The sequence below is a fragment of the Benincasa hispida genome, chromosome 5 (genome assembly GCF_027475165.1).
Source record: "Benincasa hispida cultivar pf3 chromosome 5, pf3_genome.v1.1, whole genome shotgun sequence".
NCBI lineage: Eukaryota > Viridiplantae > Streptophyta > Magnoliopsida > Cucurbitales > Cucurbitaceae > Benincasa > Benincasa hispida.
The window spans coordinates 65359389-65374315 of NC_143482.1; the positions used below are offsets into that span (position 1 = coordinate 65359389).

The window sequence follows — 14927 nt, forward strand, 5'->3', positions numbered from 1 at the left end:
GCATCTGAGCCTATCAACTACTACCTATCCAAAAAGGCTGTCTTATAAACTGCCCTTAACCATATATGTCTCAATAATTATGCTTCTATTATCTTTTTTTTTTTTTTTTTTTTTTTTTTTTAAAGTTACATATTTTTCTTGAATTTGTTTTAAGAAGATAATATCATTTACTTTTATTGTTATTATTATTATTATTAAAATGAAGACATTTTAAAACAAAGTTTGTGAATAAAATTAAATCTTATTATAAAATTGTGTGCAAACACTATATACAATAATAATGTTTAAACTCAAAAGTAAGTCAAAATTAAATCAACCAAGAGTTTATAAAAGCTTCAAACTTGTGAAGATTGAATATGTGGTCAAGACACGCGTTTGATAAATGTTGTTTTGAAGATAACTATTTATTTTGAACATGTTGCAAGACTACAACAATCGTCTCAATAGGATACAATGACTAGTTCTGATAGAACTGTAACTTTGAACTACTCATATCTAGCATGCATAACTCTTGGATATTTGTTTCAACTCAACTCGAAAGAAAAAAATGAAAGAATTCTTTCATTTGAAGTGAGATGTTACAAATGAAGAAATAAGTTGCTCAACTTAGTAGCAACAAAAAAAAAAAAAAAATCAAATAAATACAAAGTTAAAACATTTGTCAAATTTAACTCAATCAAACATAACTTATTCAAATAGAAAAAACTACAAATTTAACATATAAATTAATTTTGTTGATGAAACATCATCTAATTTGATTGTTTCAATCCAATTTAGAAGTTATAACCATGAATTTTATCTACATAATTAAATTCATTTTTTTATGTTTAAATATTCAATAATGTTTTACTTCAATTCACAACAATATAATTAAGAAAATTATATTGGATAGCAAAATAAATGAGTATATTTATAATTGTAGCAACAATTTTTTAAGTTTGCAAATATGTCAAAAGAACTCCTTTTCTTTTTTAATATTTAAATTTTACCTCTTAAGTTTCCTGCTTTTTGTTTTTCTCCTCCAACGTCATTTTCACTTACAATTTTTCATCAAATATCTTTCAATTTTTTCTCTCATGTGCCGCCTTCACCACATCTTCACAATTAGAGTTGACAATAAAATCGGGACGAAGTGGGAGAGGGGTCCCTCGTCTCTGACCCCATAGAGGAAATTCACCCTCATCCCTGCCCCCATCCTCGTCATTTGAAGGCGGGGACGGGGGCGGAGATACCCTGTCGGGAAAACGGAGTCCTTGCAGGGACCCATTCCTCGTTCCCCCCTCGGGAATTCCCTTGTTAATTCTCCACAGAAAATCCCCCGTTCATTCCCATGGGGATTTCCCTATTAACATTTTTTTTAATTCGAATCATTTTATTTAAAATTGCACTAGTCCACAAAAAAATAAACAAAATTTAATAGATTAATACATAAAATAAACACAATTTAGAATCTCACAAATCCATTAAATAAGTTTACAACTTATATTAAATAAAGTTCGAATAAAAGTTGGAAGTAAATTAAAGTCAAATATCTAATACAATTACAAATACAACAACCATGATCATAAATTACAAATATGAGCACAACACCACATATGAAATAACTCCCATCCAATATTAAGTTTCCGGATAGATTATTAACAAGCATAGTAACCATGAAGTCATTTGTACTACAATTATCTATGGTTATAGATGAGAAATTTCGACCAATATTCCAATCTAACAAATATTCCATTATTTCTTTATGAAACATCTCAGAAGTATGTGGAGAAGGGACATATATAAACTGATTGATTTGTTTCGCAAAACCCAACTATCATACACAAAATGTATAGTGACAACTATATAATCTTTTGTTTGGTGGTTGGAAGTTCACATGTCCGTTGTAAGGGCAAAATTTTCATTGATCTCATTCAACAATGTCATAGTTTTCAATTTCTCAATCTTGTAAATTTTTCAAGACCTCCTTATTTATTGTGTTTCTTGACACCATTTTAAATAACAATTGGATGACATTGCAAAATTCCCTAAAACCTTCATGATCGAAGTTATATAAACCCACTTTATTGTTCTTCTCTTTGTTAAGATTAATAGGGATTGTCTTATGTCCTTTTGTCCTTGGCATATCTTAATATGGTCATGCAAATATTTGGTTCCATTTTTACTTTCACCCCTAATTTTCATTTGCAATAATTATAAATCGCCTTGTCTACTTAATTTATTTTTTGTTTCTTAAAATGGTTCCAAACAACCAATGTCAATCTCCTCTTTAAAGATCCCTTTTCAGTGTCCTCCTCACCAAAAATAACACAATCATGAACATTCAAATTATCGTCGTTTGAGGAGCATGAAATTGAATTTGGGGTTGGATTTGGGCTTGAAATTGGACTTGAAATAAGACTTGGAGAATTTTTATTTCTAGAAGGTGATGAAAACATTATTTTTTAGAACCTAACAAGTTATACAAAATAAGATAAAGATAAACTTGTGAATAATACCTAATTTTAGTATTATCTATATTCGGACCTAATTTTAAAGTCTATCTATATTTGAAGACATGATTCTAGTGTGTGCAAATGAGAAACACATAATAAATTTCCATTTTATAAGTAAAATTTTTCTTCTTTCCTTAGGTAACTTCAAAGCATGCTTAATTAATATTTCCCCATTTCATAATATCTCTCTTAACTAATTCTTCAGCAATATGTTTTAATAAGATTTTGATATTGAATACGGAAATATATTTATGCTAAACACACTGTGTGAAGATTTGAGATCAATTTTCAATATTAATATATTCACAAACTTTAGGTAAAATAAAAGGCTAAATAAGTGTTTGAAAGCTACACTTCTCATTTAATTTTAGACCGTTGACAGAATATTTTGGAAACAAAAGAATAGAGTTAGGACATTTTGGAAACAAAATAATAGAGTTGAACAATACTTTTTTTATAGTTTGCCAAAAGAAAACTTACCTATCAATTCAGATATATTAAAAGAAAATAATTTTAACTTACAATGGCTGTGAAGGAGACTCTAAAGTGATTCGTGAACGACAGCTTGAACGGAAACTTGAACCGTGAAGGAGAAGAATGGACGGCAAGATGCTGAAGTGATTTGTGAACGGCAAGATCGACGCTGGCTACTGAAGAAGAAGAACGGGCAGTAAGACCCTGTTCTGCTCGTGCTCAACGTGAATTGATGGCAAGACCATGTTGGTTGTTATGCTGTGCTAGTTCTTGGCGGCCAGCGGACGACAAGATCGGGTGCTCAGTGGTCGACGGACGACATATTGGCACCGAAGAAGAAGAACGACAGATCAACGTTGGGCAGGGCACATGACATTCGTGACTCGTGAATCCTGATTCTCTTCCTATTTCTCGTGAATGACATAGTGGCTATGTCAAAGTATTAGGATTTTTACTTTTTAGGGACTTTGGGCTTTTGGTAGAAGTATTGGTTGAGTTGGAAGTTGGACTTTAGTTTGGGTTTTGGCTTATATAAGTTATATATTACATATTATATATATATATAAATATATATTTAAAAAAATATAAAAATAATTAAATGTGGTTATAGTTTAATCGGAGTCGAGGATATCGTTGGGGATGGGGACCCGAATAAATTTCCCAATTTGACCCCATCTCCCAGTCAAATTAGAGATTCCCCGACTCCGTGAGTTTTTTTGTCAACCCTATTCACAATCATAGGTGTATATTTTTACTTTTCCATCTTCTTTTGCCTCTCCCAATCATCATCATTTTCTCTCTTGATTTTGTATTTCACAATTTTTCTATTTTCTTCATATTTTTCTTCAATTTTTGTATGATCAGATTTTTTATTTTGATTATTTCATTTTTTTTATTTGGAAGATTTTGTGTTTTGTTATAATTTAAATTTTTTTTTTCTCCAATTTAGTGGTATTTTCTTTGATTTAAGTTTTGAAGTATCGTTATATCGAATTTAATGGTATATCAGAGGTATAAATTGTTGGGGTCAATGCCTTAAATCTCGTGATCTTATAGTTTGTAAATTGTATAACATATTATTTATTTAATAAAATAAGTGTCATTTTATTTGACATTTAGTTGCATTAACCGAAAACCAATAAATTAAGTTCCAAGGTTATTAGATGTAACTTAAATATGTACCCGGTGGATCATGTTTAAGTAATAACTTGAACGGTCTGTGGTAGATGGATAAGGTTGGGTATCCTATCCTAATAATACTATGGATACGACCCATTTTGTAATTGTTACAATTGTTGTAAAATGTTACAAATGATTTGATCCTGATAATTCATGTGGAGAAATGCAAGCTAGAGTATCCTATACAAACAGTTTGTATAAGACCAGACCACGAAATGAATACTCGCTCTTTATAACACCGTTACTAGAGACTTACATTTCATTAGGATGAACCTTAATCCTAAGTGAGTTGTGAACTCCTGGCTATAAGGGCGTTCCTTTAATTTGCATGGGTGAGAGTGGCTAGATTCGCGGACTCAATATACTTACCATTTTGGGAATTCATCTGATTGGGGAGTTGGGAACACAATTGTACAAGAAGGAATTCACTCCTTCTTGATTATTAAGGTAGGTAGATAAATTGCTCCGGATCTTGAACAATGTGATCATGCCACACATTCTTATGGCCCAAAAGGAGTTCAGTTATAGTTGGACTATGACTTATTGTTTATTAGATGGATTAATGGTACTTAAGGAATTAGATGTATAGGGTTAAAATGGTAATTTTGACCCAAATGTACTTACGAGCAATTTGTGAACGGTCAACACGCCGTTAGTTGGTTATATCCCATGGATATAGAAATATATCAATAATGTGAAGAATGCAAGGTTGATTAATTTAATTAAAGAGTTTAATTAATTAATTTCGTATCATTGGAGCTTCAATGTATAGGTTCATAAGGTTCTCTTGTACGCTCAATAAGAAATAATGAGAAGCAAATTAATTTTGGATTAATTAGAATTGTTCAAATTAATTAAAGGCAATTAATTGTATGTGATACAATTAATATAATGTATGTGATGTGTTATAATATAAAATTTTAATAAGAGAAATAAATATTTGAATATGATTTGAATATTGATTATATGAATGTGATTCATACAAAAACTATAAGTTAAAATTAGTATGAATATGATTCATATTAATACTATATGTTATATTGAGAGATTGAAATTATAAGTTATATTATATGTGATATAATAAACTAAATGTTATATTTATATGAGATATAATATATAGTTTAATTATGTTAGTTGGTTAATATAATTAAAATTGTGGTTAATATAATTAAAATTATTTTTGAATTTTGAATTTTGCATTAGACATCAACAATAAATACTTGGAAGTAAGACATGAGTGTTTCAACCGTATATCTAATGCCTATTAACATTCTAAATATATCAATAATATATCTAACACCAATCAACATATCAAGTGTATCAATAATATATATTATATATAATAGCAATCAACGTTCAATCATAAATAATTGATTATGTATTTTAACCGTGAAAAATTTCGGATCTTCGATTATTTTAGTATTTGACAAGTATAACAATAATGAATAAAACATTAATCATTTCACATAGTATATATATTGTTCAATTCTAATAGTAAATCTCAAAAGAAAACAATTGATATCTATCAATTGTTTATCACTTAATTAATGGATATACTTAAAAGAAAACAAAAATTAAAAGCGTATTCCGAGAGAAATTCTCACCTGCCCAGATTTTTTTGTGCTTTTTTGACTTTTCTAATTTTGGATCGGGTCAAACATTTTGCTACAATTACAAAAGTTAAAAACTACACAGACGAAATTTTAACAACTTTTTTTGCTATTGATTATCCAACATTTTTTTGTAACTCACAAGTGCCCAATCAAAAGTTTGTCACGTGAAAAACTATCTTATAACCACAGTCAACCATTCACTCCTTTTAAGTTATGACTTATGACTTCTGCTCATGCCTGCAACTATATTTTAACAGAAAAGTTGGTGGAAATGATTATTTTAAAGTAAATTAATTATGAAAGTAAAAAAAGAAAACTTGTGAAAACTGTGAGAAATAATTAAAACATCAATTTTAAGAACATAATTGGAATTACTTGGAAGCATTTGAAACGAAACGATTTATACAAAGTTATCTCTTGTTCGTTTTGGAGGGTTGGTGCTAAAGAGTAAACACTAAAACGGTAAAATTTGAAGGTTCAAATGTTCGAATATAAAAGAAGAGCAAACTCCACACTTGTATGGAGGGACTATAACATCAAGAAGAGATTTTCCCTTTCAAACAACCACCACCCACAACCAATCTCTTATTATACAGAAGTGATACAATACAAATATACAAAAGAAATATCGCTTACTGTATTTCCAAGTTAAGGTTTTGAAGCTTATTTATCTCAGCTGGAGCAACATCCAATCCTCTTCAGAACTGAAGAATCATCCTTGACATCTATTGTCTGACCTCTTGCCGGGAGGGTCGTTGAAGCACTTCCGATATCGCCCGTCTCAACTGATCTCTTGCACACGATTCGATATATTTGAGAGAGCACCTCTGTGAAAGCGCTTTCAACGTTTGTTGCATCCAATGCTGAGGTCTCCATGAAGTACAAAGACTCCCTTTCAGCAAATGATTTTCCATCTTCTGTTGGAACGAGAATAAGGTGTCGTAAATCACATTTGTTGCCAATGAGCATCACTACCATGTTTGGGTCTGTGTGATCCCTCAATTCCTTTAACCATCTTGCAGCATTTTCAAATGTTGGACGTCGAGTGACATCGTACACGAGCAAAGCACCTACTGCCCCTCGGTAGTAAGCACTGGTTATCGCTCGGTACCTACAAAGAAAGAGTTGATCTGAATTGAAAGAAGCAAAAAAAAGAGCTTTTAAGTGGTAACTACAAATCCAAATAGCTATGAGAGTATGCCCTAATAATGTCCTCGCCAACATTCAAATCAGCTTCGACATCAACAAATTTTATAACTTCAATTACAAATGTAGGCAATTATGAACATAGCTAGATGATTTAGGACTTGAGACTTGTTTGGAAAGACTACTTTTCAAAGCACTTGAAAAGTCATTCCAAAGAGGCCTTTGTTCTCATACAAAAATTGAAAATTAAAAATAAAACCATCAAAGGAAAGTTCCCACAGAATTTCCAGGCAATTATTGAGTTAAATGGTGGGGGGGTGGGAATACCAAGTAGAAGAGATAAAAGCCAAGGCTCAGTCAAGTGGACCCAAGGTTTGGCTAGTTGAGCAACTTAAATTATAATGGAAATTACAAGTTCAAAGTTGTTTAACCCTTCAGCGGTGGCAAGCAAATTGAGAAAATTCAATATTCCTATTCATATGAATACAACAAAATGGACGAGAACATCCAGAAGAATAGTTTATTGTAATCCACCCCACACCACCTACCAACCCATTGGATCTGGATTAATGTCTTTGAACAGTAGAAAATCTAAGGAATAGTTATAGTTCCACACTTGCATCGTTCCGAACTATGGAAAAACAATCTTATCCAAAAAGAAAAAGAAGGGGGAAAAGAAACTCTGACAAAGCGAAAAAAATGAAAATCATAATGAACAAGAAGAACTTCAAACCTCAATTAGGTAAGTTGGAGGTCAAAAAAGAAAACAACAAATGACTAACCAGGGTAAGTTGACCACAGCATAACACATGTCCTATGATTTATATGATATATAAGTCAAGTAAAAAATTGCTCAGAGTTCAGACAACTACTTGTGTTCAATAATCCTATCCCATACTAATGTAATAACTAATCCTTAGATGCCAGCTTCAGCATGTCCATACCAAGAAACTACCCTGATTTATTTGATATATCAGGTATATCACAACAGTTCACACAATTACTTGTGCTTGTTATTCTTGAGGACCTACAGGACCTGATAGGCCTTAGCCTCAATTTATTCATCAAACATAGATCAATAAATGGTCTCTGATTCTAGTCACATTTTAAACTCCAGCAGCATTAAAAGTTCAGTAAAGAAAAGCCTTGAAGTTTGAACTAAGCTACAATTCTAAGATCACACTAGAGCAATGTATATCTTTTTGACCGATAAATATGAGGAAGGCAGTTCGGATGTTGAATTGATGAGAATTATTTGTTTTCAGGGAGACAAGAAAAGTAGTCTACAGTGTCTTCGTTTGATCGGGACACTTTGATTGCCAACCTAGGAGGAAATAGTACAATTCCTTGTTTCTAGAAAATTCATCTGAAAGGCTCCATTTCTTTGCAATGATGCAAGACTATTTACCACAATTTCTTCCATGGACAAGCAAGTAAAAACTAGAACAAGTAGTAACAAAACCCAGAAACAAAATCCCATTGGAAATGCTACCAATTACAAAACCGAGAAATGCATCCATAATTCCCAATGGAAATGGTTAAATCACCAACAGACCCAACAACTAAAGCTGATTGGTTACCGTAAATTTGAACATATCAATTCTCTCCTTCACTTGTAGGCTTAGAAATTTATAGAATGCCCAAAAAGTGGAACCAATATTAATTCGGGGGAAAATATTAGTTCTAACACAAGACTTCCGACTCTAATACCATGTTAAATCACAGATGAACTCAAAGCTATGGTGAATTTAATTGTATCAATACTTCAACAGAAATTTCATTCTTCAGTAGAAATTACAAAGTCTGTTGAAAACGATAAACTAAACTTTTGAAGCCGCCAGATTTCCAAGGATAAACCACCTTCATGACGACTAATTTTCAAACAGTGCTACTTGATTCAAAAGCATTCTGGCGTTAAGCTACAGTAATCACAACCAAGCTGCAAGCATATAGACAACAAGTTCGATACAAACAAGTAGTGGAGGGAAAAACAGAGTACTTCGTCAACGCATGAAACTTAACTAAATATCAATTTTCCCTTGCACAGAACCAGCTTCTACATGACTATCAGATTCTACACAACAGCAGTAAAATCAAAGGAGTTCTTCCTTTGCTTCATATCTTAAGATTTAGTCCACAAATAATCCAACCCTCCCACTTTCTTTAATCACAAATTAAAGGTAAAAGGCTGTTAAAAAAGAACCATCCCAACAAATTTCAAGTAACTGTAGGATAAATCGATATGGGTCCTGTTCAATTGATCCAAACAGTATTCTGGCAGAGAAGCGATTGATGAACAAAGAAATCATGCAACTGTAATCGGATTTTTGAGAGATACCATAAATTTAGTCAAACTAAAATCGATTGGAACTTCAAAGAAGAAGAAGAAAGAAGCAAACCTTTCTTGTCCAGCAGTGTCCCAAATCTGAGCTTTGATTACCTTGCCATCAATATCCAAACTCTTAGTAGCAAACTCAACTCCAATCGTAGACTTGGATTCTAAATTAAATTGGTTCCTTGTAAACCTGGAGAGAAGATTTGATTTACCCACCCCAGAATCACCGATCAAAACAAGCTTAAACAGGTAATCATATTCATCATGAGCTTTATAACCCGCCATAAGACTCTTCCTCTAGAATTTTCCCACTTCGTTCTTCGAAATGGAAGAAATTTTGGAATACCCACAATGAAAGGAAGCCAAAAGTGATTTTAAATATATATAAGAGAGAAACTTTTCTCTTCGTTCTAGTGGAGGTCTTTGTTCGGGAGCTATGGAAAAGTAAAGGGTCATTAGCAAACGCAAATAACAGTGAATTTGAATTTTGTACCGTACTTCAAGAACAAACGACAAAGTGTGCCTCAAAATGAAATATATATTTTTTCCTTTTCTATATCACTTCAATTTTTTTTTTATAATATATGTGACACAATCAAATTCCTAATTTCAAGATTGATAGTATAAATACTATATCAATTTTCATTTTTAAACTTATCTTATATCAATTTTCACTTTACATTTTTAACTTTGATTAATTTGATCATAATCTTATTAAAATTTTATTTTAGGTTTGGTAATGGAAAACAAAACGCGAGAAATTACAAATTCTATACATTGAAGTGAAAAGCTAAATTATAGAAAATATTCCTCAACTTTGCTCATTGTTTAAAAAATATCCATGCACTTTATAAAGTTATAATATTACCGCTGAACTACCATTGGAGTAAAATTTCTTTAAAAGTTTAGACGTAAATTAAGACTCTGAAAGATATGATGATGATCTAAATTAGTGTGGTGATCCTTATTCACACACAATCTTTGTCATTGATCCAATCAGATGCTAATTTTGGTAAAAAGATTCTAAAAAAATTCCACTACAAGTATAATTTTTTTAGCTTTTATAATGAAAGTATATGATTATTTTTGAACAAAAGGCAAAATTTAAGAGTATTTTCTACCACTTACCAAAAAAACTTACCCATAAGTTACATCACTGATATTTACTTGCAAATTAAGTTTGAACTTGTTGAAATTTAACCACCAATAAACCATACAAGTATGGCTAAAAATATATATTAAAAAAATGTTAAATTACTAATATCACATAGCTAAGTTTTTTAGAGATATTGTAATTAAATTGTGGGGTAAAAGAATCGAACCTTTAACCTTGAGGTCAATGATACGAATACTATGTCAATTGAATTACGTTCATGTTGACAATTAAGTTCATTTTGACAAATCATAAGAATTAAATTTTATATATATATATATATATTAAAAGCATATACACCAAATTTGCAATGAAACCTTAACTTAAATAATATTTATAAAATTTTTATTGACATAAATATTGTATCAATCGATTATAAAGAGAATTAAAATTGCGAAATTGTATGAGGTCAATATTTTGATGATTGGCTCAATTTAGAGTTGGAAGATGGCAAGATGGTGAACTAATTTTGATTAGCTTCCAAGTGAAGAATAGTCCCACATCGGAAAAAGTGGAAAGTGAAGTGATGATGGGCTACTATAAAAAGGGAAGAAATGGTTGGGAGAAAATTATCTTTGCGCTTGGGGCAATGACGCAGCTAGTGAGGTACTAACCGAGGCGCGTCTATTGCTGGTTGAAAACTATTTCCAAACCCCCTCTTAGGCCTGGGTTCAGCCCAGGCCTTCGAGAATTTCTGGAAGGGCTCCCCTCGGGGTAAAGCCCTACAAGTTATAAAGCACAAATGTTTAGTTTTAAAAATTGGCCCATTGGGCCGATTCGTGAATCGAGGTCTCGACAATGACCCATTGGTGAAAGAGGACTGTTTGTTTTTCTCTTTTTTGTTGTCATTCAACCAAACCAGTTTCAGCGTAATTTTCATGTTGCTGGTCTGGCAAAATATTCGGACGACTTTTTTTTTTTTTTAGAGATTTTTTCGATCCAAATAAATTGATAATAAATTCGGATTGTTGAAGACGAATAGAAGAAGAGACGAAGAAAAAGAAGAGACTATCGAATGTGAGGGAATGATTTTAGGGTGGGTTTGTTTTATTTTATTTTTTATTTTTTTAATTGTTTTATTATTTTTCTTTTGGGCTAAATGTGAATGTAATAATAATAATAATATAATTAGCTCGACTATTGGGTCATGGGTTTAAAATTTAATCCAAGGTATCAAGTTTTTTTCTTTGTCGTATCCCTTCACGTATCTGAAAGGAGATAAATGTGTTTGAAATAATTTTTTTTTTAAAATTAAAAAAAAGCAGTTACTTTATTTCATGTATCTGACATGTATCTGCAATGTATATGGATGTATCAAGTATCATATATATATATATATCTGATACCGATTCTTTGCCCCCTTTGAAGTATTTGTGCTTCACAGGTTTCGAGTCTAGTATCTATTTGGTTTCTAGATTTTAAAATGTTACACATATGGTCCTTAAGTTTTGAATTTTGTTTCAATTTTGTCCCTAGGTTTTAAGATTTCACATTTTTAACCTTAATATTTCATTAAATACTCACTTTCAATCATTATTGTCAATTTCTATTAATTAATTAAAAATAATTATGATGTGGAATTTTAAATTTAATTTGAAAATTTCTATTAATTAATTAAAAAAAATCATGAAGTCAAATTTTAAAATTAATTTCAAAAGTGAAAAAGATAATAATACTTAATTAATTTAATTCTTTTAATGATTTTTAATTTATTAACATAAATTAACACTAAAGACAGAAATAAGTACATTCAAACCCTTTACTGGAAAGGGTCATAGGGCCAAAGAACCTAGAGCTAGTACATTCAGACTTCTATGGTTCAATGAATGTAAAAGCTAGGGGAGGTTACGAATATTTCATCACCTTTACTGATGATTATTCAAGATATGGGTATGTTTATTTGATGTAACATAAGTCTGAATCTTTTGAAAGATTCAAAGAATTCAAGGCTGAAGTTGAAAATGCATTAAGTAAAACAATAAAGACATTTCGATCTGATCGAGATTGAGAGTTTATGGATCTGACATTCTAAGACTATCTGATAGAATATAGAATTGTATCCCAACTCTCAGCACCTAGTACACCTAAGTAGAATGGTGTATCAGAAAGGAGAAATTGAAACCTATTGGACATGGTTCGGTCTATGATGTGTTATACTTCCTTACCTGACTCATTTTGGGGTTATGCAGTAGATATTGCAATGTATATTTTGAACTATGTTCCATCCAAGAGTGTTATTAGAACACTTTTGGAGTTATGGAATGGTCGTAAAGCTAGTTTACGTCATTTCAGGATCTGGGGTTGCTTAGCACATGTGTTTGAGGCTAATCCTAATAAATTGGAATTTCGTTCAAAATTGTGCCGATTTGTAGGCTACCCCAAAGGAACGAAAGGTGATTACTTCTTTGACCCTAAAGAAAATAAAGTGTTTGTATCGACAAACGCTACTTTTCTTGAAGAATACCACATAAGGGAGCGTAAGCCCCGCAATAAAATTGTGTTGAATGAACTTTCCAAAGAAACTACTGAACCATCAACAAGAGTTGTTGAAGAACCTAACACATCAATAAGAGTTGTTGAAGTTGGATCATCTAGTAGGTCAAATCCACCTCAAGTGTTGAGGAAACCTCAACGCAGTGGGTGTAAACCCCAACTCTCCAAGCATGTTTAGCCATAAGAATGTTATATTAATTATTTGATAAGGGGAGATCTATGGTTACTTACAGTTGTTACGAAGGAAAGGAAGGAAAAACAAATTAATTGAAGAACTCAATAATTGGAATTAGCTGGAAGTACTAAGTGCTAGATGAGGTGGTGGTTTGACCATTGAACATGAGAGGCGGCAGGAAGTATAAAAGGAAGAGAAAATTCAGAAGCTCGATTTTGGCAAATGACTTGAGCAAATTAAGTGAGATCAGTTCCATTTGAAAGTTTGGGAGAATCTAGTTTTTGAGGTTGTTTTGTCGGAGAGAGATCTCACAAGGAGAAGAACAAAAAGTGAAGAATTTACAGAAGAGGCAGATTCTCGGATTAATCAGAGCCTAGGGTGAAGATTGGAAGCTCCAAGCAAGATTACAAGGAATTTGGGGTTGAGATTTTAGGGTAAGAAAGCTAACTCAATTCTAAACAAGTTTGTAAAATGAAGTTTCTTGAAAAGAGTCTTAGATTTTGAGTTATGAATTTTTGAAGTTGAAATAAGAAATTGGTGCGTAAACAGGCAGCTGCTTGGGAAGATTAAGCAAACAGCTCACCATTGTGAGCAAGAGCGAGAGCGAGATAAGAAAATGGGCGAGATAAGAAAGAGGTGGATCTCACTAAGGATGAAAATATCGCTGGTTTTGTGCTGAATCTCACTGGAAAGTGGCAAATCTCGCTAGAAAGTGGTAAATCTCGCTCATGAGGATGATCTCACTCATGAGGGTGATCTCGCTCATGATGATCATCTCACTAGTAATATTGATTTTGTTGATGAAAGTTTCATTAGTAAGTAAACTATCTGAAGCATTTTAATGAGAATTCTAAGTAATCTAACCGGGAATTATGTCCTTTCAGGCCAAGAGAAGCTAGGAGATGCATATAATCCGTTAAGAGCCTTGACGAGCTGTGAGTGACTAAAATGAACTTAATGCTTTCAATGTTTATGTAGAAAAGACCATGTAAGTTACACCGACGTTGATGATGAATTTATACTTTCTCAAGCAACAAATGTTTAATGAATAATATAGCATACCTTTTTCAACTTGTATATGTTTTAACGCATGCCAAGGTATGTTGTGAATTCATCACAAAAGTTAAGTTCCTATGTTGAAGCATGTGTTTTGGAGGAAGGCTATGATAGAATGAGTCTTTGTGTAAATAGTATGTAATAAAGCTTAATTTGATGCTAGAAAATAACCCGGTACTGAAGGACATGGAGAAGATATCTGGTTAATAGGTAACTAGGGAGAGGTGTCATCTTCAGGCAACTATTTTTCTTTTCATATTTTAATAGTACCTAAGGTGTTGATGGTACTTAGAAAACTCTACGTGCACGTAGGTAGTTTTAAATGAGAGGCCGAAGTATGGGTCTCCTAGGCTATATACTAGCAAAGGGAGGTCGAAGTATGGTCTCTTTGCCGGTGACAGACGTTGGGAGCTAGAGCAATGTATGCTCGTTCTCAACTAAGGAATAATAATGTTTAATGATATTTAAGAATGTTTATCAATGTTTATGTTTAGAGGAAGGTGCTTGAGATGCTCATCGATATATTTACATGTTTATAATGATGTAATGTGTGGTGTAATATGATTTTATAATCACTTACTGAACTACTAGCTCACATATTTTCTATGTTTTCCTTTTCCAGGTAGCGGTTAGATTCCTCAAGGTTGATCCTGCTAATGCTTGCCACTGAAAGGCCCGGCTTGTTAAGAAGAATTTAGGTTGATGGTCTGTCTATGTATACATGTTATGAGAGGGATTAGGGCTTTGTAAGTGATGTTTGGGCCTAACTGTAAATATTTTACTTGTAGATGTCATGTCATGACTGTTT

General features: G+C 32.1%; 1 protein-coding gene and 1 non-coding gene across 2 annotated transcripts; one reads left to right on the forward strand and one right to left on the reverse strand.

The window, feature by feature from the left end:
- Nucleotides 1–6112: 6112 nt before the first annotated feature.
- On the reverse strand, nucleotides 6113–9753 carry LOC120078417 (ras-related protein Rab11D). Its single transcript, XM_039032687.2, has 2 exons — nucleotides 9307–9753; nucleotides 6113–6872 (listed from the first exon to the last, which is right to left on the reverse strand). The coding sequence occupies exons 1-2, from the start codon at nucleotides 9525–9527 to the stop codon at nucleotides 6434–6436; spliced, it is 660 nt and encodes a 219-aa protein (XP_038888615.1). The 5' UTR covers nucleotides 9528–9753; the 3' UTR covers nucleotides 6113–6433.
- A 1213-nt stretch (nucleotides 9754–10966) lies between these two features.
- LOC120078915 (U4 spliceosomal RNA) lies at nucleotides 10967–11117 on the forward strand. Its single transcript, XR_005482189.1, has one exon. It is a non-coding gene; the product is annotated as a U4 spliceosomal RNA (small nuclear RNA).
- The last annotated feature ends 3810 nt before the right edge of the window (nucleotides 11118–14927 follow it).